Below are 26,068 nucleotides of genomic sequence, written 5' to 3' on the forward strand. Positions count from 1 at the left end.
GGAAAAGAGCAGCGCGTTGCATGGCCTCTCTTGGCCTCTCACGAACTGAATTCTAAAGAGGCTATCGATCTGTCAAGGTTTCAATTCATCTTTTGCTCTGCCCCTATCTCACTATCTTATCTATCTGGCTTTGTATCTCCCTCTCTCTGTATGTCCACTGTGTGTGTGTGTGTTTCTTTGTATCTTCCCCTTTATTTCTTGCTCATTTTGAATAGACATGATGCAGAATGAGGGAGAGAGATGCAGCAAGCGGGTGAGACAGATAAAAAAAGAGAGAGCATCCCCCACTCGTATGTCTTTCATCCTAATCCGTAGTCTCTGTCCAAGAAAGGGCCTCCTTTTCACTTGTCTGCCCTAAAGCCTCTTATATGTGACCCCTCTGTGTCTCCCTCAGGGCTCTCTCCCACGGCCAGAAACCACAGACACGAACACACAGACACACACACAACTGTGCATTTTAGTTTATAGCAATAAACCATGTAAGAGCAGAGTTGCATGTGTTTGTGTTGAAGCAATGTAATATTTCACCCTGAAAAACAAGCAGAGGTCAGAATGCATTTGCTCCAAACACCAACACAGAAGCTGTGCAATGCCACGATTCGCAGAACTGACAGACCCTCTTACTATATGTTCTGCCCGAAGGTGAAGGCAAATTTACCGCCAGGCTGACTAACCCAGCTGCTGGGAGAGCGTGTCTCTCGTTAAAAGAACTGACCTCAATAAAGATGGACGTTTGGCAGTACGTTATGTAACTGACTCAGGATGATCCTGAGGCTGTGTGGATGTGTGTGTTGTTTTTTGTGCACTTCTGTTTGGGGTAGAAAATGTGCACTTCTGTTCGAATGTGTGCGTGTGTATGTGTACGAGGGCATTCACGGTGGGAGAGTGTTTATAAGAAAATGTATTTGCATATCATCGCTTGTTAGGGACTGCATGAAAATGACTGTGCTGGGAAGAGACATAAGAATCTTATTTTTGTTGAGTTTTAACAAAAACCTCATTTAATAATATTTTCTTAGGTCCCTTTCTTGACTCCGAAAAAATGCAACACCCTTATCCAACATCTCATTAATAATATTGAACACTATGGAAGTGGTACCTTTTGTTTAATTGCGTATCTAAAAACTATCTTTCAGTATCTTTAAGGAACATCAATATAGCCAATGTATACTTAAGAAGTGAAACGAGAAAAAAATGCCTTGCTTAAATATTTATCTAACGTCGATCGTGTAAAGAACTTGGGGCAAGCTTTAGACGGAGTGTTTGGGGTCAGCCTAGGCCTGCAGATACATTGTGACCTGTATCAGTGCAACAACCATTTCACCTTCAAGCAACATTATGTGCTTTGCGCTTGAAGCCAAATTGGTGATTTATTTTGTTGATATTTGCTGAAAGATAGGTCAGATAAGTCAGATTCACTTTATTTCTACCGTATTGTTTTTACAGGCACAGGCCCCTAGTGAGGACTAAGCACTGTCCCCTCGCTGCAAAAGGAAAAATGTCCAAAGTGTCAATAGCCTGGTTTCCACAGAATTTTTTTTTTGCGCAACATAGTAGCAATTTTTTTTCAAAAAGTTGACAAAACACACTCGCGAATGGTCTTTGATTCCACTGAGTGACGTTATGTGAAGAAAGCTCCACATCGTGCAGTCTGCCTCTCAGTTGGGACTGGCACTGTGGAACATGATTCGCCAAGCTCCACAACTTGAATGCCAAAAAAAGTGTTTCCATTTCAGTTTTTTTCCGAAGTATTGGTTTGTCGAATAGCCTGAAAACCAATTTTTTTTTGCGACATTTAGGAATTTTTGGGAAATTCACGTGTTTCCATTAATTGTTTTTAAATTAATTAAGCAGGTTAATGGAAACGCACCTGGTGAATGTCACAGAGCAGTGACAAAATGGTGAAATCCCTACACCCTTTCAGCACAGTTGAATCTTGTGGTTAAGGAATGATAATGAGTGAAATAAAAACAATCAACAGAGATTCAAAAGTGGATTCAGATTTAGCAAGCGGATTCAGAGTTGAATTCAGATTCGATAAAATACTATTGAACCATATCCCTTTGTAGTATAACCCCAATGTAGCTGTTTACATATTGACTAAATGAAGTGAAGGCCAAAATAATTTAGGAATCTGGTGAAACAAAAGTACAACCCCCAGAAATAAAGTCAAAATACTGTCCCAAATAGAAAACCTATAATGCTTTCCCCCTTTTTCTGACCACCCCCTAATAATTTTCATACAGTCCCTTACTTGGCTTGGTGTGCTGTTGACTATAGATGGGGTTGTGCTTAAAACAACAGAGCTGTGGTCTTGGTGGTATGTGCTATATAACTCAGCTGAATGTTGATACTCTATTCTATAAGGAAACATACATGCCATTCTTACAATTGTCATATTTCAGGAGGGCATAGAAACCACACTTCATATAGAGTTACTGTAATCCCTCAGAAGTGGTGGCACAGTAAACATATCACACTGCACTCAGCATTAAGAACAGAGAGGCTCTCTGTCTGCACTGTAGTGAGGGATCTGATCTTGGCTTGCACTCTGCCTGGTGTGACCCCACCCCTGGTAAATACAGGGTTAGAGGTTTCCTCCGAGGATAAAAATACACTTGCCTCTCAGCAGAGAGGGAGAAAAGCCAGAATTCCTCTCTCTCCTGCGCCTATTGTGCACGGGGAGTTAAAGACTTCCACACTTATCACAAGTGATTTTTTTTTTTTCAGTGGATTTGCAGTGTTGTGGGAGGTTTAAACGTACAAAAGTGGATATAATGCGGCAAAATAGAAGTTATGGAGGTAAATGTTTGCATAATGAACCGTATCTCTCGAGGATGATCTATTTGGTCATGGGGATAACTGTGTTTTTAGCAGACATGAATGCCTCTTCCTGCTCTTGTCTTTTGTCCCTCGTGTGCTCCCATACTTCACAGCCCGTGATGTCATCATTATGTGCAAAAGTATTGAAAGCTGGCAGGGGCCTAGAGCTGCCACAGGTACGGTTACTGATTATCTTGACTGTAAAAGTTTGACGGGACTCACCACACTCACTGGATTTCAAATGGGCACTAAGAGCTTTCTGTTAAGAGAAGAGAGTTTTCTACCGGTTAAACTGAGCTGGAAAAGACACACTGAGTGACTTCCTTATTTAAGCTGGAAATACACAGACTAAAGTCATTGTCATGGCACCTGGAACTCCATACTGGTGAGAAATTGTTATATAAGGTCGGTCTTTTCGTAGTGGAACAATCATACATAATTTGAGTTATTAAATTTCATGTGAGCTACTTATACTAACTAACTTAAAACTTTTTCAACATGCAGTTACAGCAAGAATGTCCAGGAAATTGTGCGCCTCGCCCAAGTTTTTGAAGCAATGAGGAAGAAAATGTTGGAAAATCACATGTGATCTCTGTTAAACCCTGGAGGTGAAGTGCAACCAAAAATGAGTCACGGGGGACAAGGAAATCAGGGGACGGGACTGAGAGACGTCTTTGACATATTAGTTAAGGAGCCTATGGAGCGACTGCTAAGCCTGAAAATCCAGTTGGGTGAAACTCCGGAAGATAATATCATACACGCCTTGTGTCTGATCATTCTCCATAAGGAGGCACAGGCCCTGGAAAAGCTTCAGATGCTGAAGAACAACTACCTTGCTGAGCATCTGGCTGAAAAGTGGCGAATGAGTGGAGGTAAATTAGAGGATTTCAGAGTTCATTGTGGTCATTTTGAAGAGTTTACAGGAGAATCTTTGGCAGCGTTGGCTCGAATTTTTAAAGTTTTGCATGAGCGGAAGCTGTGTGATCCAAATCTGAGAAATCTGGCCTATCAGAGAGCCCTTTCCACTGACAGCCAAAGAACAAGCCATCTTGAGGATCTGGAATATGATCCACTCAGAGAAGAAGCTAAAGTTGTCTGTGGGCCTGAGTTTGAAGAGTGGATATGCTCCCCAAGAGACCTCAAGTCAGGGTCTTACCATGATCCTCACAGAAGCCTGGATGAAGTAAACACAACTTTAAAAATTACCGATCAGTCAGAGAGAGCTTATAGTCTCCCCAGCCCTCTGCAAGCAAGCTCCTCAATGCTCTCATACCCTACTCATCTAGAGATGAGTATACCCCCAACAATCTCCTTTCAAGGCGACAAAATAACCCCAGAAACATCAGATAAATCCGACTCTTGTATCCTGTTTGCACCTGGGCAACCTCAGTCTTCTGAGGAGCCTCAGCCTAAATCTAATGAACTTGCTCAACTTGAAGCAAATAAAGACTCAAAGATGGAGTCCAGGAAGTGTGACCATCACATCATTCAGAATGAGACTCCAAACACAACCACCAAGCCAAGCACTGAGCCAAAATTTGCATTACCTACTGCAACAAACACTTTTGTACCCAAGGTACCCGTTCCAAATGAAAAGCATGAATGTAAAGACGCAGAAGTGGAGGAAGAGGTAGTATTTTATGCATTTGTTATCTTGCACGCACCAGAGGATGTAGATATGGCCGAGAGCATCAAAGACAAAATTGAAGCGGTCGCTGGTTGTACAGGTGCAACTTTCTCTGAGGACTTTGCCGTTCCTGGAAAGAGCACTCTGAGGTGTGTGGAGGACGCCATCAACAACTCAGCCTTTACTCTCCTGCTGTTTACCCGCAACTTCAACACTCAGTTGGTGGAGATGAAGACAGACACCGCCCTTGTCAACTCCATAAACAAGAAATACAAGCACAACACTGTTGTCCCTCTGCTGCCACGGGAGAACTGCATGCCGAGAGAGGGCATTCCTTTGGTTGTACAGCGACTCAATCCACTAGATGAGAAAAGGAACTTTGAGAAAAAAATTAAAAAGTTCTTGATTCCAGCACACATTGAAAGGCAAAAGAAAATCTGGACTAAGGGACAAGAAGTAAATCGTCAGATAGAGAGACAAGACAACCTGAAGCAGTTAAACGAGTGTCAAAGGCAGTTGATCAAAGAGTGTAAAAAAGCAGAGTTAGAGGAGAGAGAGAACCTGAATCTTTCACTGCAACAGAATCTTCTTCTCGGTCCAGAGCAAGGTGGTGGCGGCGGCATGGCCAGGTGGCAACAACAACCGGGACACATTCATATTACAAATGCTAATTACGTCATGGTTGGTAATGACTCTAAAATGAATGTGGATCACAGGGGACACACAGACAAAGATAATTCATGTTCCTCAGAGGAGGAGCAATAAACTTCTAGATGAAAATTTAAAAAAAATAAATAAATAAAAAAAAAATAAAGGAAATAATGATTTCTAAGCAATAAAATGTCACAGCTGTAACAAGCACAATGGACCAACCTTTTCAACCTGTTTGTCAGCGGAATAATTTGATAAGACACTGTAATTATGAGATATACTGAGCAGAACAAGGACGTTTTTAGACGAGTATTTAGTTGAGCACTGCCATCTACTGACCGATGTGTGATAAATACTTTCTGACCTCTTCAGCTGTATGAACCCAGCACAGGCACTAGGGTGCAATGCTGTTACACGATCCTCATATCCTCATTGCTCCTCTTTGTCTTACACAGGATCTTCTGAAGAGTCATCCAATAGCATTCCTGTTCTGGTGTCAGAGAGCTAAAAGAGATTAAACAGAATCTGAATTTTAAGATATGCCATTTTCCTTTAAGGCGTTCAGAAGGGTGTGTGCACATTTGAGTCGCTGTGTGATGGTATATCAGTAACTGTGAAACTTGAAAGAGGTTAAACCATCTTCAAAATACTATAATGTATATCTTTGACCTTTGTCTCTGACCTCGACTTCTATATCATCTCATTTGGACTCATTTTCATCCTTTTCACTGACAACACTCTTTCATGTCTGTAGTTACAGAGGACGACAGCAGCAAGCAGCAGGTTGTTCACAAAATCTGCAGTACATGGATACCACTGGTTGCAAGGAAATGATAAAATGAATTGATGGATTTTACTTGATCAGCTCAGATTCGTGTTCAACTAGGACCCACCCATAAGAGTTTCCCAAGTTGCTTTTGATGGTTCAGACTGCAAATGAGGACAAGCAATGAAAAAGACCTCCTAGATCAGGCTACGTCTTCAGTGTCTTTTTACTTTTTTGTTCCTGTATCTCTTGTTTTTATTGTTAGCATCTGCTCATTTTTGTACTTTCTGTTATCTGACTTTGAAAAATACTTTATGAATACATTTTAATGTTGCCCCATCCATATGTTGGAGAATGACACTATGAGTGATGTCTAAAGTTTTTAGCTGGCTGCTGATCTGGTGTATCTCTGTGATGAACAGTAAAACCCACATATGTGTTTCTATTCAGTCTTTTCAGATTCTGTTAATGTTTCAATCGATGGTGAAAGAAATATTTAATAATCCCCTACTGCAGCAATATTCACATTGGAAAATATTCAATTATAAATAAATATTGTGCCATCAAACTTGTTTAAAGAAAAATCGTCTCAGTGTTAAAATTCTTTGATATTAAAGGTATTATACCATTAAAGCATTAACATGCACATAGTATTTTTATGATCTGAATAGGCCTGTGAGTCTAAACAATAGAAACGTGTCATGTCACTGTGAGGTGAAAACCTTTTACAGTACCTGCAGGATATACAAGATAGCCTGTGGCTGATTATTTTAGCATAATTGTACAATTTCATGCTTCATTTTTATTGATGTCAAACTGAGAAAAATATAATGCTGTGTTTATAATAAAGGCGCCCTGGCCTTACATCTGAAGGTAGGATCATAAAGGTTGCTAATGTATTTTTTTCAACGTTTTTGTAATGTACCTCTATTTCATTTCAGCTGCTGCAGGTCAGAGTCTGTCAGTAGGTTGATAAAGTTCTCCAACCTGTCACTAGAGTTTTAAAAATGTACTGTTGCCAAGAAACAACCAGGCTGGTTTTCATAGTTCAGGTTGCAAATACAAGAATTCTACCAGAAAACGACAACATATTATATTGATCTTCAATAATTGAGCTACAGACGGATACAAGAAGTTAAAGTATGTAGATATAAAAGTATCATCAGATATATCTCCTTTTAAAGTCTTACAAAATAGAAAATATACAAAATAGAACCAGTAGTTTTTTTAACCAGTCACTGCTTGTGTGTGTGGAATTTAACAGTACAATCAAATGAATCATATCGTTTGGTGTGAGAGGGATGATGTCTTTATAACTTGTCATGTTGTCATCTATATACATATTTATCTAAACCTTTCCAAAGCAAGGTAGCTACAGAAGTAGGTTATTAACTCTTCTTCTTTCTTACAATATGTGCAGCATGCAGGCTGCAATCAGTCTGCCACAGAGACGTACATACAAGTATTTCTTTCTCTACTTCTCCGTGGAAACACCATTTGGGATTTGGTCGAAATTCGCCCAGCCAGTTAACTCCACCTTGGTTTGTATTATATTATTATCCACTGTGGTAACTCCTATCAGGATTGAATAGACTGGGTGGGTGTTTCGCGCATGCGCAGTGCGCCCTATCCTCCGATCAGTGCGGCAGGAAAAACGCAGAGGAGACGCGGCGGAGAGAGAGAGAGCGAGAGAGGGGGACAGGGGGAAACAGTTAGAAAAGAAAACGAAGAACAACATGGACACAAACGGGCTCTTTAGGGTGTGTGTGAAACTGTCCTCCGGTGTTGGACTGTAGCCTCCCTCCTCTGACACACAGCTGCTCCGTTATGTCGGCCAGCCTGGGGATAATAATGTCAGGGAATGGAGGAAATCTTCAGAAATCCTGCTTCTAAACCGCGCCGTGCTGGCTGGGTTTAAGGATATAACTGAAACATAAGGACATTAAAACAGAGGATGGTGCTCATGTAGCCGAGGAGCGCCCTTTGGAACTCGTCGTGATCTCCAACATCAGGCCACGCTCAAAGTTTTTTTTTTTTTTTTTTTCCTTTTTTTTCTTTTTTTTTCAGGAGAAGGGGAAATTTTGCTGCATTGAATTCCTCTGGACGGGATGTCATCCGCAGTCAGGAGGAATTCCTCTGGCTGACTGCTCCTCCAGCTGCAGTGTAGCGGGATCCCGACTCAGTAAAAGATGGGAGATGCGGCAGATGACAGAGGGATGAGACGGACCTTCATCGTCCCTGCCATCAAGAGCTTCGATCACTATGACTTTACCAGGGCCAAGATATCATGCAGCCTGACGTGGCTGGTGGCCAAGGCTTTCGGCTCGGGTAGGTGGCGCCTCCTGATCGTTTTCATTTCTGGATTAGATTAGTGGAAAACGTTGTTAAGATAGTCATTTAACACTGTGTAATAATACGATGTTGTGTTGGACCAGAGGCTTTTACAAGTGGGGCTATTTTGTAAACAACAGCATGCAATCAGACTCCAATTAAACCCCTTACTCACTTAAGTGTTCCTCCCTTGTCATTATAAATAGAAATGATTAGTATCTCTCTATTCTGTTAAGCAGCAGCAGCTGAATAAAAATTGGTCACCAAAAAAATTAAATCTCCATATGGTCAGTAATATCAAAAATAATGTAAACTACATGGCACTTTTGTCTGATTGATTGTATTTTTGTTTTTCATATGACAGTCCCTACCTGTATGTCATGGGCTATAATCCCTAACAACACTGCTCATGTCACAGGATTATTGGTTTAACCTGTTGCTTGCCTAATGCTAATTATTCCCCCACTGCAGAAGTCAGGCCAAAGCTATTATGTAACCTCAGATCTTCACTGTCAGCTTTTACTGTTTGATGGCTAATCAGCAGACAAGGACTTAAACTTCTGTGTGGTATATCTTGGGATGGTGGAACTACAGTTAAAACATTAGTCTGTAAATTAAATTACAAATGCAAACATTCATTGGCACCCGTCAAAACAATCTTAAAAATACTAAATGTAATAATGTAAGAAAAGAGTGGATGAGGGCCACAAACAGTGGCCAGTCTGTAGCCTCGAAGACACTCTTCCCAGTTGAGACCAGTGAATGTGTGGCATCCTGCCTTGAGAAATGACAATGAATTGCTTATCAAATACATGCTGATAAATTTTCTGTCTACTGACGAATTGATGAATCGACTGATCGTTTCAGCTCTACTAAAGTTATTCCTCTCTTGTGAAGTATAGAAGTCATCGACTGTTACATTTTTCTTTGCTTGACAGTTTTAGCAATGATTTGTGTGTCATTAATTTTTCTATATACGTGAATTCATGTATGTATCCTCACTGTGGTCTGGAAGCAGCATGGCAGCCTGGCCTCAGAAAGACTGAGTACATCCAGCCTGCTCTGAGCCCAGAGGTTTACTCCAGCTCCTAATGAATGCATGGACCAGCTGCTCCTCCATGTACAGTACACCCGGAGTCATTGAGTGGCCGTCTCAAAGACAGACAAACCTAAAAAGAGAGAGAGATCAAAAAGAGCGACCCCCTGAATCACAGCTATTGATCCAACAGTGTGAGTCAAATGAAGCTGCACATGACTCTTTTTCTCAGACTGAGGGAGGATGAAATGGTGGAGAGACATGCAAGATGCAGTACAGTAACATGTGAGAGAGCCAGGCTTGGTTCAACAAGACTTATGGCTGTTAGCATACTGCTGCCGCCTTGCCCCCCCCCCCCCCCCCATCCCTTCGGTGACACAGTTTCAGCTCTCAGCGCCGCCGAGAACTGTGGCCCAATTCATAACCAGTCCTCAGAGCCTTGTTTGGCCTAGTTTGGACGGATGAGCGATGGTTTGAATCTGGTGTTGCTCAGATGTAAAAACTTTCTCATCAGCTGGAAGTTTGCCCTGAAACTTTAGAGAGATGGGTTTGCATATGCACATTTGTGCTAAAACATCAGGGTTATAAAAAAAAGAAAAAAAAGAAAAGAAACAACATTAGGTATACAACTACATGCTTTTGAAGGTGGACTGATAATACATGAGCTAAAAAGAGTGTGAGAGTGCATCTGTATGTTTTGTGAGTGGGTGTGTAATGAATGTCAGAGCACAGCTTTACTGTCTCCTCACTTTTGACCTGATGGGGCTCCATTGTATGAACTCAAAGTGGCAGCAAAGGACCAACAGATTTTTACAAAAGCTTGAAATTGCTAACTGCTTATAGCCGAATGAATTTAAGTATTGTTAAAAATCAACGCACGAACAGCATTGATTTCTCTGCAGGGACTAATGTAACTGGTAGTTACTTGTCACTGGTCGGCAGTTTACCTCAGCGTCGGCACTCAGCAGCAATTTGTGGTTATAAAATTAATATGTAATCAAATCTAACACGTGAAAATTATGACAAAATCTGACACTTAAAAGGATCTTTGACAAATTGCATGTGGGTGAGTTTGAATTTAAAATGACTGCTCAAAGATCTCGACATAAGGTGATATGAGATACTTTCCATCATAGACATTAAACTATTTGTCCTTTTAGTCCTTGGCTTGTGAGTTTACAAAAAGAGTCGTATCATGTTGTCGAGTACCGCACAGACACCACAATGATTCTGGATGGATGCGGTTGTATCATTCAGATCTTACCAACTAGAGGTCTAACAATTCTGAAAAACCGAGACCAGAACCGCGATACAAACATCCACAGTCTTGTATCGCGATGACAGAACACGGAACCACATGACTATTTTGGTCCAATCATGATCAAGTAATCATGCCTGCGGTAAAAGTTAGGCTAGTTCCATTAGCTGAAGATTGATAATAACCTTGAGATTGCAACCCCACCCTACCCCACCCCACCCCCCAGACGCATTCAAGCAGTGTGGGAATATTTTGGTCATCAGTCTCCTTCCCTGAAGTACAGGCACTTTCCGTGCTTTGATCAGCTGATGGCTGTGCGGTGATTTTCATGGCGGTTTGCTCAGTGTTGTATATGTTATGGTACGTTCTGCTAGCTCAAGCTGTCCACTAGCATACACACTAACATACAGTACACGGCCTGTAGAGTGGCAGAATAGATAAACGCTGGATACACGGAGCATGGATGAATTTGCCACGAGCCATCATGTTGCAGATTCTAAGAAAGATCGTTTGGGAGTGTGACGAGCGAATTTTGTTAAAGTGATAGAGAGCTAGAAAATAATTGTTTGGTGGTTCAATTCCCCGCTTCCCCTGAGAACACGTCTAACTTAGCATCCTTGAGCAAGACACTGAACCACAGAAATGATATAAAAATGATTGACTCCACATGATAATCATGTATATCAAGTATGAGATCAGCACTATTTCCATTGAAGACTGAACCAACACCATGTCCGTACCGCATATAAGTCACAGCTGATCAAATAAAAATCTAATTTCTGTAAGAACTTACCAGCTGGCAACTCACTAACTGAATGTCTTTTTTTGTTTTTTTTTTAACAAAGAGCTGTAAACCAGCAAAGATAAACACTGCTGACCGTGAGGTTGTGTATGCTGAGCTGTGATCCCGGGGGTCTCCAGGGGAGCAGTCTTCTCTGTGCCTGGACTTCCTGTGGCAGCTACTTCCTGTCTGTTTCCTCTTTGATGGCCAACACAAAGGAGAGGGTTTTTCACTTGACGAAGCAGATTTTCATGAACTCTCCAAAAACCTGCTGTCCGTGCTTTTTTTTTTGTTTTAAATGTCATTTACATGATTTCATTAACTTCTAAGGTCATCTGATGAAACACTTAAAAACGTTCAAATGAAAATGCAATACTGCCTTTATCTGAAAAGAACGCTTGTATCCTTGAGAATAGTTTCTGAGTGATGACTTTTGAAAGAGTATGTGGACTTTAACAAAATTTCTAACAAAAATACCACAGTTACCTCTCACACTGCGCTTTAGTCGTCAAATTTGTATTGTCATTGGCTGCTGTAACCATAGCCACTGGAAAACTGCTGAGGTTTGATCACAACTTTAATGGATGTTCTTTCTGATCTGACTGAGCTTTAAATATTTGATTTCATTCTGTTATGTGGAGCTGTTTTGCTTCTATTCAGGGGGTTAGAGAACAAAAAGCCTGTACCTTTAAGAAAGGTTCCTTTAGTGTCCTTTGTTTCCCTCAGTGTGATTCAGAGAGGAAACGACCCCACGCACCAGGAATACACACTCATACTGCAGCACACAGCCTTTTAAAAGTGTGTCACCTTACACACACATGCACATTCCTATACAAGGCCCTCGTCTGACTAGAGGTGCATAGATACAGTATGTATATCATTCAGTGACAGACTGATGACTAGTATAGTGTAACACTGAGTCACAACATGTGGTTAACAACAACATAGTACGATGAAAAGAGGAAGAAAGAAAGATGAATGAGACCTGGAGGTGTAGCTGTGTGGGTTTTTCTGTCCAGCTATTTCCTTCAAATCAGATTTACTGGATGAGGTAACAGGATTAGAAGGTGCTCCATGCTCTGTAACATACACTTCCACCAACACACATACAGGCTACATTGAACTTCACACACACACACACACACACACACACACACACACACACACACACAGACACACTGTGGCATTGTGCCTGTCCTGTTTGGATCCAGAGGAACATAAGCATCAACAAACACACGTGACATTGATGTGCTTATTTTTGTATCAGTGAACACTTCCTCTCAACACAAACTAAACTTATGGCTGGTAGCAGCTAATGTCCCTCTCTGTCTCACTGAAAATGTTCCTTTCAGTGAAGTTGTTCTGGATGTTTTGTTGCGTGTACCACTTTGTCTTGGTGTGTGTGTGTGACATGGACAACAAGCTTTGAGCTTGCTGTGGCCGTGAAAGCTACAATGTAGGGAAGCCACAGCAACAACAAAAAAGGCCTTTAAGCTATTTTTTTTTTTGTCTCAGCAGTGATGGTGCTGGAGGACGAAACTAGACCTAACCTATTTCCTCTCTGCTGTTCTGTGTCTTTCTCCCTTCTCAGATGCGATACCAGAGGAGCTGGTTGAGCCTTTCTACAGGGACCAGTACAACCAGGAGCACCTGAAGCCTCCGGTGGCCTGCCTGCTCCAGTCTGCAGAGCTCTACTGCCGGGCGGGGAGCCTGATCCTCCGCAGCGATGCCGTCAAACCATTACTGGGACACAACGCCGTCATCCAGGCCCTGGCCCAGAAAGGCCTGTATGTCACGGACCAGGACCGACTGGTCACGGAGAGAGACCTGACCAGCACACCTATACACATGGTGAGCTTTAGATATTGTAATTTTCTGCCGCTTTTTCATTTTAGAGTTCATCCTAATTTATGTTTTGTATGTGTGAACTTTAGCATTTATTTACTATATGCTTTTTCAGTATACAGATTTTTGTACTGCCCTTAAATGTACTCGTTCACACTTACAAACACATATAGAAGTAACCATAGAGACACGATGTGTGAAATGGGATGAGATCAGTTAGATCTCAGTCTGTTCATTAGTAACATGTGTAAGCACACAAGCATATAAACCAGGGCGACACGACTGAGGAATATTTTCATTAACTGTCTAAAAGATTCACAATTTCCCAGATTCCAAATTCAGATGCTTGATTTAACCATCTAACAGTCCAAAACCCAGATATGTCAAATTTGTAGAGAAAAGCGGCAAATGCACAGACCGTAGAAGCTGGAACCAGGGAAATGTTTGGCTTTTTTGCTTAATAAATGACCTCGAATCAAATTCAAATTGTTGGCAAACAAACAATTAAATGAATAATTTCAGCAGTGGATTTTCCTCTGTGCTTTGTGCTTTGCTGCATCTTCCTCTCATGGGGGAAAAGTGTGTTATATGATAGTGTGTTTGTGTCAGTATGTGTGTACCGCTCCATGTGTCCTACTGTTAGACTGTTCGCCAAGATATGTCCTGTTGAGAGAAAAACAACCGCTAATGACGGGTTTCCTATAGCAACCCATTACTCACTGTTCGGCCTCTGTGTCATTAGACGGCGCAGGGCAACATGTCTTAGCTCACACCACCAAGAAATATTCCTGTAATATGTTGTCAACACTGGATCCAGGACTGTATGGAAGAGCATAATAAGGCTGTGTCATTATAGATTGTTCTGTTCATTACACGATTAGTTATTTAGTCCATAAGATGTCAGAAAATAGTGAAAGATTCCCGTAATAAGTCTTGACATTTGTCTGACCAGCTGTCTAAAACCCAAAGATATTCATTTTACAATCATATTAAACAGAGACAAGCAGCACATCCTCACATTTGAGAGGCTTTTTGGTGGATTTTGTTTGTTTGTTTTATTGACTCTGACCATTTTCACAACTGTCGATTATATCTTGTTGATTGGCTAATTGATTAATTGGCTCATTGTTGCGGCACTATATCATAATACTGTCACATTTTACTGGACGTGAGAAGAGCTTTTTAGTTATGAAAGAGGGGGGAGCCTGTGGCAGACATGCTGGTGAGCGCACGCATGGCTGGAGACGGGGCACTTCTGCTGACGCCAAAAGGTGTCTGCAATGCAGTGCACCAACCCCTCACCCCCCCCTGCTCTCACTCTCTTTTCTTTCCTCTACTCTCTTGTCACTCTCTCTCTCTACACATATATATATATATATATATATATATATATATATGTATATATCTTTTCCACCTTGCTTCTTTCTCTTCCTGTCACGGCCTTTCTTTTTTAGCCTCTCCTGCGCCCGCCTCTGTCTCATGCAAATCTATCTCTGTGGATTAAATGAGACCAGAACATTGTTATCTCCTGAATATTTAATTGAAGCTTAAGCATATTTCATCAAACCTGCCAGTGCCCACACATCTTTATGTGCTTGTGCTCTTTCCTTTTGCAGCTTCTGGGGATAATTGAAAGTCACTAGTCAAGGGCATTTTTATGTTTGCGGTTGATTGTCTTCACTACGTCTTTCATTGATCGAGGATGTCATGAAGGCGGGAGTGATGGGTGGTTATTTAGTGCTGCGCCTAATGAGCCCGTGTCCTTTCACACCTGTGAAAGTGAATGTGTATACCAAGTTATTTACTGGACAGTTTTAGTGATGGTGTTAAGTAGACAAATTGAGCCTATAGCTCACTGGCTCCCTAAGGCTCCTGACCTTCATTTGTGTAGCACACAGCCGGACTATTTGTAACTCTGTCAATTATTATTGTTACTTGTGTCTCTCTTAAGTCATTAGATTGGTTCTGCAAAGTAGAGGAACTGTGTGTGTGTGTGTGTGTGTGTGTGTGTGTGTTTGTGGACTCAGCAGGATCATTTCAGTCATGCTTAAGTCCCCGGCTTTTCATTTTGGGTTATGGTATATCTGCAGAGAAAATGATGACCTCATGGTTTTCCAAATACTGTGCAACAGAAGAATAACTCATGTCAGGGAGGAGGAGGAGGAGGAGGAGCGTGGCAGTTTGTCAGAGAGCAAATGGATATAGAGGGAGAGAAGAAGAAGGGAAAAGCAGGGAAGATGGAGTTTAGGGGCTGATATCTGGCTGTGATCCAGGAGGAAGCAGGAAAGTAGAGCAAAAGAAGGGAGGCAAGTGTGAGCGTGGAAATCTACAAGAGGACGAATGGAAAGGGGGAGATGGGGAAGAGCTGTCAAAGAGTGGGAGCGAAAGATATAGAGGAGAGGGAGGATAAGGTATTGCCTTTTTGGCGGGCGTGAGGACATGTGTGTGCCAGAGAACGAGTGGAAAAGGCCCACTGTTAACATGGCCATCTGGAAAAAAGGGGAGGAGAAGGGGGAACAAGGGAGACGATGGGGGAGGAGAAGAGCGGAGAGCATGGAGAGGAGAGGAGAGGAGTAAGACGTGATGTGCACTACTGCAGCACTGTGGAGGGTGGGGTCTCACAATGAGTCAAAGCACGTCTGGTGCACCCCCACCCCACCCCCCCGTTACTCCCTCTTCAAACACACACATGCACACACACCTCCAAAGAGCTATCAGACCTCCAGCAGTGGTGTGCACAAGACCTGTGTGTGTCCCTCTCTAGCTTTACTTTCCTCTTTTTTCTCGTACTCTTTTTTTTTTTTTTTTGTCTGTCTCGCACATGCTCAGGCTCTGCACTGCCCTCCATGTGTAAAAACACTAGGACGAGAAAGTGACGGAGGAGAGAGAGTGAGAGAGAGAGAGAGAGAGCCGGAGTGGTAATTGAATTTGCCTGCAGAGGGGCGTGAATCTTCATCTAAACGCCTTCTGCCGAATAACGCTGAAAGATTTTGAGAATTGCATGGATGTGTGTGTGAGAGAAACAGCGAGGGAAGTCTTTGCTTTATTTATCTTTTTTTTTTTTTTTTTTTGGCGGGGGGACAATTGCACCATAACTGTCAGTACACACTAACATCTTCGAAGAGCCAGATGTGTAAAGTCGTGCAATAAAAACCCTCGTGTCGCCCAGATGTGGGTCATTTCTAAGTGTGTACCTGCGCTGGAAAGACACTTGTGATGTTTGTGGTGAAAGACGCTACTTTGATTATCTGTTTGTTCAGCTGTGTTGTTCTTTCCTATAGATGCCTTTGATCAAGGGCGCGCACACGCACACACACACACACACACACACACACACACACAAATGCAGCCGTAGGAGACTGCTGAGAATGAATACTGATGCTCCTGTTAGGTGGCGTGCATGAGTGTACTGCAGCTCTTTACAGCTCTTTATTATGGTGTCTGCCATTTCCACAGCCTTATAAGGCGTGTCTGTCACCATGAGTGGTTTAGAGTTGCTTCTTTGTGCGCACACACAGACACACACACACACACACACACACACACTCACTCACACGCTCACACACCCCAGAGGTCTTTGTGAAGGGATAATAGGCAGCACATGGCTTTTAAATCCATGCTGTAGTGTCAACAGTAGTGTTTTTTTTCCAATGGATATAAGAGCAGTCTGTAGATATGTAAGCAGTGGCTCCATTTACTGTCTGAATGTTGTCTTCTCTCTCTCTTGAGCGCACGCCGACATGTGCATATGCTCCCCATACATGCACATAGGCAGATTCACATATGTTAGGGCTCAATAAAATGTCCCATTAGAAACAGTGCAATAAGGAAACAGTGACACAGACTACAATGATGTAAACATTTTCTTTTCACTTGGGGATTGTAAGGGTTAGGGTTAGGGTTAACCCTAACCGCTAACCCTGATTGGGGTTGGGAGAGGAGTTGAATCTTATGTTTTAAAAATGCAAGTGTTATCAAAGGAACAGTTTGACATTTTTTTTGCACATTCAGACTGAAAGCAGCCCTGCGTTAGAAAAACTCAAGAGGCTGCGTTGGTGCGGGTCTGTTGCTTCAGGTACTAGTGAGATAATGAAATACAATCTAGCCGAGTTTTAGCACCGGATCCATGGATTTGAAGTCTTATCAGACATCAAAACACTGAAAAGAGGTTTATAATACTCCAAGACAGGATTTTACAACTCTGGAAAGTTATCACATCTACAACTATTTAATCTTCAACGCAGTGATTGTGGGATAAACAGTAGCAATTTGCCCTTCATGTCACAACATAATCTTCCAGGAATGAGCCCTTCCATGTATGTATGTATGTGATTGGCCACCTCAGAGCCCTCCCAGATGACGTTGCGTTGCTTTGCAGCAAAAGATGAGCCTGGTTCTTGGTTTTTGTCGGATTACCCTACATTTTTTTTCCAGAGCTTTCCGTGATGGCACCCATACTGTGGTCACCAAATTGCCCCCGTTCAAATGAATGACAGGATTGCTTCTTTTTTTTCACACAGAGCCAGAGGTTTTCTGAACGTGGCCATAGATAACAAGACTGATACCATTCTAATGTTTGTGTTATTAAGTATGGGGCTAGCTTAGCTTAGCATAAAGAATGGAGGTGGAAACAGCTGGCCTGGATCTATCTTAAATTGAACAATCTAACTACCTGCACCTCTAAATCTGTTCACAAACTGAAATCTAAAATAAAAGTTGTAGTTTTATGGAGGAGTTACTGTAACTTCCCTACTATACTATTACTATTATAGTCTCCTGCTTTTTGACTACCCTGCCTTCAGCATAAAGATTTTAAATTTTTGCACAGTCCCTTAGTAAATCTACAAGGCATGCATTTTTACTATATACTATAGACAAAACAAATCACGACAGGTGTTTCTAAAATGTGTTTTTCCCACGTTCAAATAACAGATTTTCATTTACAAAAACTGCTAATGAAAAATAAATGAACACAGTGATTTGTCATACTTGACCACCCAGAGCTCTGAACGCACGCATGTGTATGCGCACACCTCCACAAGCTTCTAAAGAACATTAAAGATTGAGGAGATTTATGCAAATGAGTTCAGAAAAGCTTCAATCACAGAAAAGGCTCAGTGGGTTTTCATGAAAATCATGTTTTCTGGATCTCCAGCTCCAGGCTAAGCTACTTGGCTTCTCCCTCTCTCTCTGTCTCCCTCTCTCTCTCTCTGTCAGTCATTCCAGCTGTCGGCCAGACCGGCTACTGGAAGAGAATGCATGCAATGTGAAATATCTGACAATATCCTGAAGATACTGGAATTCAAAACAGTGTCTGCAGATTGTTTCATACAAAGTTCAATATCAGGCTCATGTGTTCAAGCACCTAACCAACCAATCCTGTTTACTACAGATTCAATATCACAGACTGTGTTAACCGGCATATCTCATTACATGGGTCAGTATAGTTCTCGTGTATAGTTCTTTTTAGCTGATTGATTGATCATATTTGCTCAACAGAAAATAAATCAGCTGCAGTTTTGACAGTTGATTAATCAAGCAGAAATATCAAACATTCTTTGGTTGCTTTTGTGTTTTTGTCACAATAAATTGAATGACTTTTGTTTGGTGTTGGTCAGACAGAACAATATACATATATGAAGACACCACCATGGACTACATGATTAATATATATATATATATTATATTTATGTCAAATCAATCGCCACTTTGTTTGTGTTTTTATCTTTGTTTTTTATTGAATCTAATGACATGTAAGCATAAAGGAGCAGTTAATGACATCATGTGACACTTGACTGTTTCTAACAACCACAGTTCTTCTGTACACGTTGTCTGTTTAGTCTGGCAGAGGAGCATGTGGTGGTGCTGACGCTGAGCACCAGAAGCAGGCCAGAGTTGCAGCACTGGATCAGTTGTTCGTTTCTTGGGGAAACACTTGGTCACACTGGCTGTTACATGAGGCTCTGTGGTTATGAATAGAGGCCTGTGCTTGTAAGAACAGGCTCTGGTGGGACAAGGTCTCATTGCTTGTTTGTGTCTGCTGGTTTGGGTCACCTGAATCATGGAACACCTGACTTTAGATGTTTGCTCAGTTAGCTTGGACACGTACATAGATGCTTAAGTAAGCAGATGTAAGCACGAGCGGGCGCGCACACACACACACATATACACACACACACACACACACACACACACAAACAAACACACAGAGAGTGTAAATGTTTTTGAGTAGAAGTGTGGTGTGACAGGAAAGGGAAGGGGAGGTCTGTTGGTCTGACGGGCCTGGAAAGGGATTAGAAAGGCCAGGAGAATGTCAAGCTTTATGTTTGTGTTGACATCTAGAAAAACCATTCACATGAAGCGAATCACTCAAATTTAGGTAATTGTTATAAGTGGTTTTAAATGTTGTGAGCCAGGAGAGATGGGAGAGACTGCGATCAGAAGCCTTGCTTCTCTAAGATAAACTTGATACTCCCTGCTGTCCACAAAAACCTCCTCAGCTGACATCACAAGACAAAGTTTGAAGGTTTATGATCGATTTATTGTAGATAGTAGGACCAGGCCTAACTAGTATTAACGCACCACATGCAAGGTCTTTGCTTACATAGCAAAAACTTGCACAGTACCTTTATTTTATTAAAATAAATAAATAAATAAAATATATATATATATATATATATATATATATATATATATATATACACAATCTGATATGAAAAAATACATGAATTTTCATCAGATGACAGATGTCATACAACTGATGTTGCTTTTCTTTTTGCAACCAACTCTTCCTTTTCTGTGTTTTTCTCCTGTTCATCGTTCAGTTTCAGGTTGTGGTCGACGACTAGCCGGTGGGGGGGCGGGGCCTGCTTTGATTGTATGACAAAACTGATGGAGAATGATTGTGACCGGTGGTTCGCTGTGCATACAGTGTGTGTCACTAGCAAATTCTGTGTATCCAAGAATCCTTAAATTGGAGTAGATAATGTAATATCAGACAGACTTCTCTTTTAGAAGTGAAGTGAACTGATTCAAATGCCTTTTGGAGCTGCGTTAATACTTGCCACATCTTTTCTCTTTTCGAGAGAGCAAAACTTCTGATCATTTCAGTGTTCAATCTTTGTTGAATGAAAACATCTGTTTCTACAAATTTGGGCAACTCTGCACTTCAAAAAAAATAGCAAGAAATTGTAGGCCAGCTGAGCAGCCAGTGTCATGTGCAGAAGCACAGAGAAGCATGAAGGTGGAAATATAAAGTTAGGCCTTTAATTTTCAGTTTGATGCTTTTGGAAAAAAAGTGGGGACGTAAAAGGAAATTCTAGATCTGTATTTTAATCTTTTTTAACTGTCTGTTGCTGCTGTGTATTTCTACAGAGTTCCCATCTGGCGCTCATAGACACCCTGATGATGGCGTACACAGTGGAGATGGTGAGCGTGGAGAGGGTGATGTCCTGCATCAACAGGTACTCCTCCGCTGAACCCTCACACAGTGACGGACACATCCAGGAGCTGCCTTATGACACAGAGGATGCAATCACCACCTGGATTAACAAGGTACACATAAACACACAGAAGGTCATTCGTGTGTACACAAAACCAGAAAGACGTGCTTTCTCCTTGCAGAGGATAACAAGTGTACACATCCTTGAGCCTAGTGCAATGGCGACTTATTATATGACACACAGTTCTTTGTTTTACTCTGGATATGAAAAACACAGGAGGAGCCCTAAAGTGTGTCAGAGCTCAGTTTGTCCACTGCTCGTTCAAATATCGTTTTTAATATGTTTGCAAGAGAACTAGATGAAGAACTGGCACCAACCACATGCAGTCCTGTCAGAGAGATTACAAAGAGATGACCGACTCAACCTACAGTCCAGCCTCTTCTGTTGTGCTAAATCAGGATTGGACGGGGTAAAGTCAAACCTCAAGTGGGCTGTAAGCTTTAAGAGGGCATGAGCTAAGTCTCTGTGATTGCATCTGTAGTTTATTTCATCATCTTACAGATTATTTAGTAGCTTTCACTGATCTTGCAGAAGATTTTAAGGGAATTTTGACACAGTTGTTTTAAAATGTCACGCTGAACCCATTTTGCTTTGTTTAAAATAATGAAGCAAGCCTCTACGTGGCATAAATGAATCATTTAAACATTCAGTCATTATTAACATTCCTCACTGAGCTCAAGTGTCTCCTGCTCCATTTTACAATCCAAAGGCAGTAAATTACACATGTAGGAGTTATTTACAGACACATGGAGGATTGTGTGTAGTTCTAAGACATAGCATGACATGGCTGGGACTGGACCAGACAACCTGAGGCTAAAATGTTGCATCACTGTTGTTTACACAGTTTGCCCTTTGAAGGCAGAAGAGCAGTAATCGTAAAAAACAAAAGAAAACATAGTGATCTTTGAAGTTCTTTTTACATAGTGCTTGAGTCGGAAGTCAGCTGAGTGTATATTGAGTTACAGTAATATTTAGCATCAGTAGTTAATGGGCACATGTGGTGGTGAAAGGTTTTTTCTTTGATGTGTGGAGCCTAATGTACTCATGTTCAAGTTTCTCCTCTCTCCAACACAAACTCACCATTCAGCCTGAGTCCAACAAATACTTGTGTGAAATGTGACCTCTCTCTCTCTCTCTCTCTCTCTCTCTCTCTCTTTCTCTCTCTTTCTCTCTCTCTCTCTCTCTCTCTCTCTCTCCCCAGGTGAATGAACACCTAAGGGATATCCTTGTGGAGGAGCAGAAGCTGAGAGAGGCTGCCTTTCAGGAGTCAAACACAGCAACACACAAAGTAAGAACACAGACAATAACAACAACCTCTCAGTCGTCAGTCATTCAAAAAAAAAGATTGTTTGATGGAACAGTTTAACATTTTTGAAAATACGCTTTCCGCTTTCCTGTGGCGAGCTAGAGGAGATGTCTGTACACTAAATATGAAGTCACAGCCAGGAAGTTTAGCTTAGCATAAAGACTAGAAACAGGGGTAACAGCAAACCTATATATAGCTTCATATATGACAGATATGAGAGTGGAATTGATCTTCTTATAGAGCTCTCTGCAATAAATAAATATATATGGATCTAGAGCCAACATGAGACTGGCCTAGCTTAGCATAAAAAACTGAAACAGCTACGACCAAAGTTCAAGAATCCATCTGTCAACACCTTTAATGCTGTCTAAATTAACAACTATCTCTCTGCTAATGAGTACACAAACCTAAATATAAAAACTGTAGCTATCTGCTGTAGTGTTATCTATCAACTATTTTTTTTAATTAACATTTTGTTTTCTAAGCTGGCAAACTCACTCTGACAAGATTCAGGGAAGTCACTGCAAATGGCTGTTGTTCGCCAACAAATAGTTACAGTACAAACTTCCTCTAATAACACAAATGGTCATTTTTACATTTTATTTTGTGTAAAAATTAAACAAAGGAGATACAACATGTTAGCCTTCTCTGAGGTGCCAGTAGGTCAGGGTAACTGTTTCTTCCTGCTTCCAGTGTTTGTGCTAGGCTAAGCTAATCGCCACCTGGCTCCATCTCTGAACGAGATGGACCGACTTGACAGTAGTATTGATCCTCTTACGTAACCCTCAGCAAGAGTGCATTTCCCAAAATGTTGAACTATTCCTTGAAGGCTGACTCACAATGAAAACAGAACCAAAACAGGACTTCTTTCTTTAATGTCTTTCTGATTTTCTTTTATTTTTAGTCTCATTTTCTGCTTCTTGTTTTTATTTCACCTCCTATCTGTTAATAATAATGGATTTTTTAAAATATTCCTTGCTTTTACTCAAAGACGTGAGCATGTCTACTCCCATACGAGCCACATGTGTGTCTACACACACATAGAGCACAGTGCACAGCGCTCTGTAAATCAGAGGAACAGATGAGCTCAGTCTCTGACCAGCTGCAGAGAAATGTTGGCAAGAGTCGCGACACTGCTGTTAGAGGACACAAAAAAATGTGCAGGGCAGAGGAGGAGAGAAAGGGTGACAGACAGAGAGGGAGAAAGAGAGAAGAAAAGTGAGGAGGGATAATCAGAGAGAGGGATGAGGGAGAAATGACACCAGGGTGGAAGACGTGGAGACAGACACTCGGGAACTTTGTCAGCTGTAGCAAAACAAAGTCAGTGACAAACAGAGACAGTGTTGTCATCCTGCAGGCTTCGTAGTTATGTAAGGTCCGTGTGACACAACGAGTCAGTCTGCTGGGACAAACACACAGTCAGCTACCGCCCTCCGCCACTCACTTAACCATGAAGCCACAGCACACTGCCTTATCAGGTCACAACCCCTGCTTCGGGTCAGTGCTCCACACCAGTGAAAGAAGGGCAAAGGTTAAAAAATGGAAAAAGAATTATCTCACAGTGAGCGTGTTTACACAGGCACATATAAAATTCACCTGCAACAAATGGAAATGGGTAGGAAAAACTTCCTGCAATTTAGTACCAACTGAAAAAGGTAAACAATGATTCAAACTCTGATTTAGCTGCATGTGTAAATAGCCGAGAGTCATAACGGTCATAGAGTAAACCTGCGTGGTTTTAAAGATACTGTATCTTGTGCTGAGCATTGACACAGTTGTGCTTTGACATTTGCTATTAAGGGCTAAACACAAAGTTTAAATTAGTTTTGCAAGTGTTCGGCACTAAAGGATAAATTAGGGGACAGTAGTATTCATCTTCTGGGGAACTTGAATGTCTTTATAAAATTTCAAAGCAATCCATCCCATAGAGATAGACATGAATGTGTACATCAAATTTCATGACAATTCAATCACTCACAACCATGAATGTAAACCTCAGGCTCAGTTGGTTGATCAGTGAAGTCATTTGGCTTTATCCTGTGAATATCTTGAAATTTTCATGGCAATCGATCCAATAGTTGTTGAGATATTCTGTCTGGACCAATCGGTGGTATCACAGATGGACCGGCATCGTTATCCATAGAGCCGCACCACAAGATTGGCTGAAAACAGACATTATCAGATTATTAATTTAAACTGTTTACATTCAACAGGTTGTAAACTGGCTGTGTGTGTGTCACTGTTCTCTCATACGGAACATAATAAACTTGCTTTTCAAAGAGCTGCAGGACGTCATGAGCGGCCAAATCAGTTTAGAAGGAGCTTTTATCTGATGGGAGATTTTCTTTGGTGAATTTTCTCCCACTTATTGTCGGATTTTTTGTCAGTATAGTGAGAGAGATCACTGCCTATCAGTGGCCATTGTGTGAGCTGATAATACACATGGGTTTGTGACCTATCCCACATTGACTCACATATACACACTCCGGCTTTTGTCAAAGGCAACAAGTTACAACAAGGAAAGAGGAGAGTCTTTTAAAGAATGCACGACCAGTGTCAGTCAGCTGCTTTCCTGCTCCATGCTCCATCACACAGCTCCCTCTCTGCATTATCAACTTTAACAGAAGTCTATTCACTGAGGACAACATACTCAGGGGAGATGATTTCACACACACACACACACACACACACACACACACACTTATGCCTGCGCAAACACATACACACACACTAATGGTTGAGCACAAGACACTTCTCAGTAAAATTTCGTCTATTCTGGGATGGCGTGAAAGATCTTCAACTGTGGTCTTATGACTAAGTGCTCAGCATTTTTGTGTGTGTGGATACTGTGTGAATGTTTGTGATTAACATAGGTTCTTACACATATGACTGAGTGGAAACTTCACAGTATGTTTGTAGCCTTGATTGCTTCCATCAATGAGGCTGAGTTTTGGTGGAATGATCAGACAGAGTCGAAGACATGAGCGATGCCACATTTTTAAAGGATTTCCTAACAGTACAAGATAGGTTTCTTTAACTGTGCTTTTTTCTCATTAACTACTGCACACAATTAAGTTTTAAAAACTTAAAGGAAAAGTGTTTGAACAGCGACTCAGACAAAAGATTTAGTCTTAAAGTGAAACATCTCTTTTTTTTTTGCCTTAATAGCAAAATGGCTGTATGGATGTCAGTCCACCACTTGGGTCCAGGCTGAAATATCTCAACCACTATTGCAGTTAAATTTTGTACAGACATTCATGCTCCCCAGAGGAGAAATCCTGCTGACTTTGGTGATTAGTCTGTTCGTGTTTGGAACAAACCTTAATTATGAAACACCTCTGTGTGTATAGTTAGTGTTCAGGTACTTTACCATTAGCTATAGAACCAGGCAGATTAATGATTTCCCTGAAGAGGAAAGGCTGTATTCGATTTAGGTGAGTGTGACATTTTAATTGCTCCTTACATGATGAATTTAGGGCCATACTTTTTTAGTTAAACAACCTCATCTCTGATACGTCTTTTGGATGGATGATTAATAGTTCTTTCTAGCGTTAATAGAGGGGTTGTCCCCCAGTCTCAGTTGTAATAGTGAAACTTTTTTCCGCCTGCTGTTGGCCTAATGCCTCTCCCACTCTCTCCTTGTTGTTGTCCAATGGTCATCCACCATCAAGTCTCCTAACAAATGGTACTGGAGACTAGTACCTGTAAGTCCATTCATCCTGCAGAACTCCTCTTCATAAGACATCACAGTCTACCTCCTCTCTGATTAATCTCAAACCTGCAAGGATACACCCCTCACCCCTCAACCCACCCCCACCCCGCCACGCACCAGAGTTTTTACGTTTGTCATTGCATGTGACCCTGAGCCCCATCCTGCATTTGTCAGACACCCCTCCCACCCTATCCTGTGCCAACCTTGGTCCCCAAAGTCTGAGCAAGTCTGATTAACTCATAGTGACCATTTTGGAAGTCCAGTAGCATGATCATATCAACACCAGATTTTCCACTGAAAAACATATTTGAATCTAATGACGCAGCCTCAGTATCCCTACCTGCCCACTTTCTGGTTTGATTTGGCATTTTTGTTGTCTGCATTCTGCACTGAAAACAGTTTCTTTCCCCCTGTTGCATGAGTTTAAACT

General features: G+C 41.5%; 2 protein-coding genes across 5 annotated transcripts in view; both read left to right on the top strand.

The window, feature by feature from the left end:
- The first annotated feature begins 2,966 nt into the window (after positions 1–2,966).
- Positions 2,967–6,445, top strand: ticam1 (TIR domain containing adaptor molecule 1). 2 transcript variants are annotated; one of them, XM_056392411.1, is made up of 2 exons: positions 2,967–3,228; positions 3,328–6,445. In XM_056392411.1, the coding sequence occupies exon 2, from the start codon at positions 3,449–3,451 to the stop codon at positions 5,213–5,215; it is 1,767 nt and encodes a 588-aa protein (XP_056248386.1). In that variant the 5' UTR covers positions 2,967–3,228; positions 3,328–3,448; the 3' UTR covers positions 5,216–6,445. The 2 variants fall into 2 exon arrangements, with proteins under 2 accessions (XP_056248386.1, XP_056248387.1); XM_056392412.1 differs by having other exon boundaries at positions 2,967–3,208.
- A 1,053-nt stretch (positions 6,446–7,498) lies between these two features.
- The window catches only part of camsap2b (calmodulin regulated spectrin-associated protein family, member 2b), a 33,472-nt gene continuing 14,902 nt past the window's right edge, over positions 7,499–26,068 (top strand). For all 3 annotated transcript variants that reach the window (XM_056391762.1, XM_056391763.1, XM_056391764.1), the window contains exons 1-4: positions 7,499–8,195; positions 12,865–13,124; positions 20,493–20,672; positions 21,822–21,908. In XM_056391762.1, coding sequence (XP_056247737.1) covers positions 8,057–8,195; positions 12,865–13,124; positions 20,493–20,672; positions 21,822–21,908 — 666 coding nt within the window. In that variant the 5' untranslated portion in view covers positions 7,499–8,056. The remainder of the gene's footprint in view (positions 8,196–12,864; positions 13,125–20,492; positions 20,673–21,821; positions 21,909–26,068) is intronic.

The sequence above is a fragment of the Seriola aureovittata genome, chromosome 12, assembly GCF_021018895.1.
Source record: "Seriola aureovittata isolate HTS-2021-v1 ecotype China chromosome 12, ASM2101889v1, whole genome shotgun sequence".
Classification (NCBI taxonomy): Eukaryota; Metazoa; Chordata; class Actinopteri; order Carangiformes; family Carangidae; genus Seriola; species Seriola aureovittata.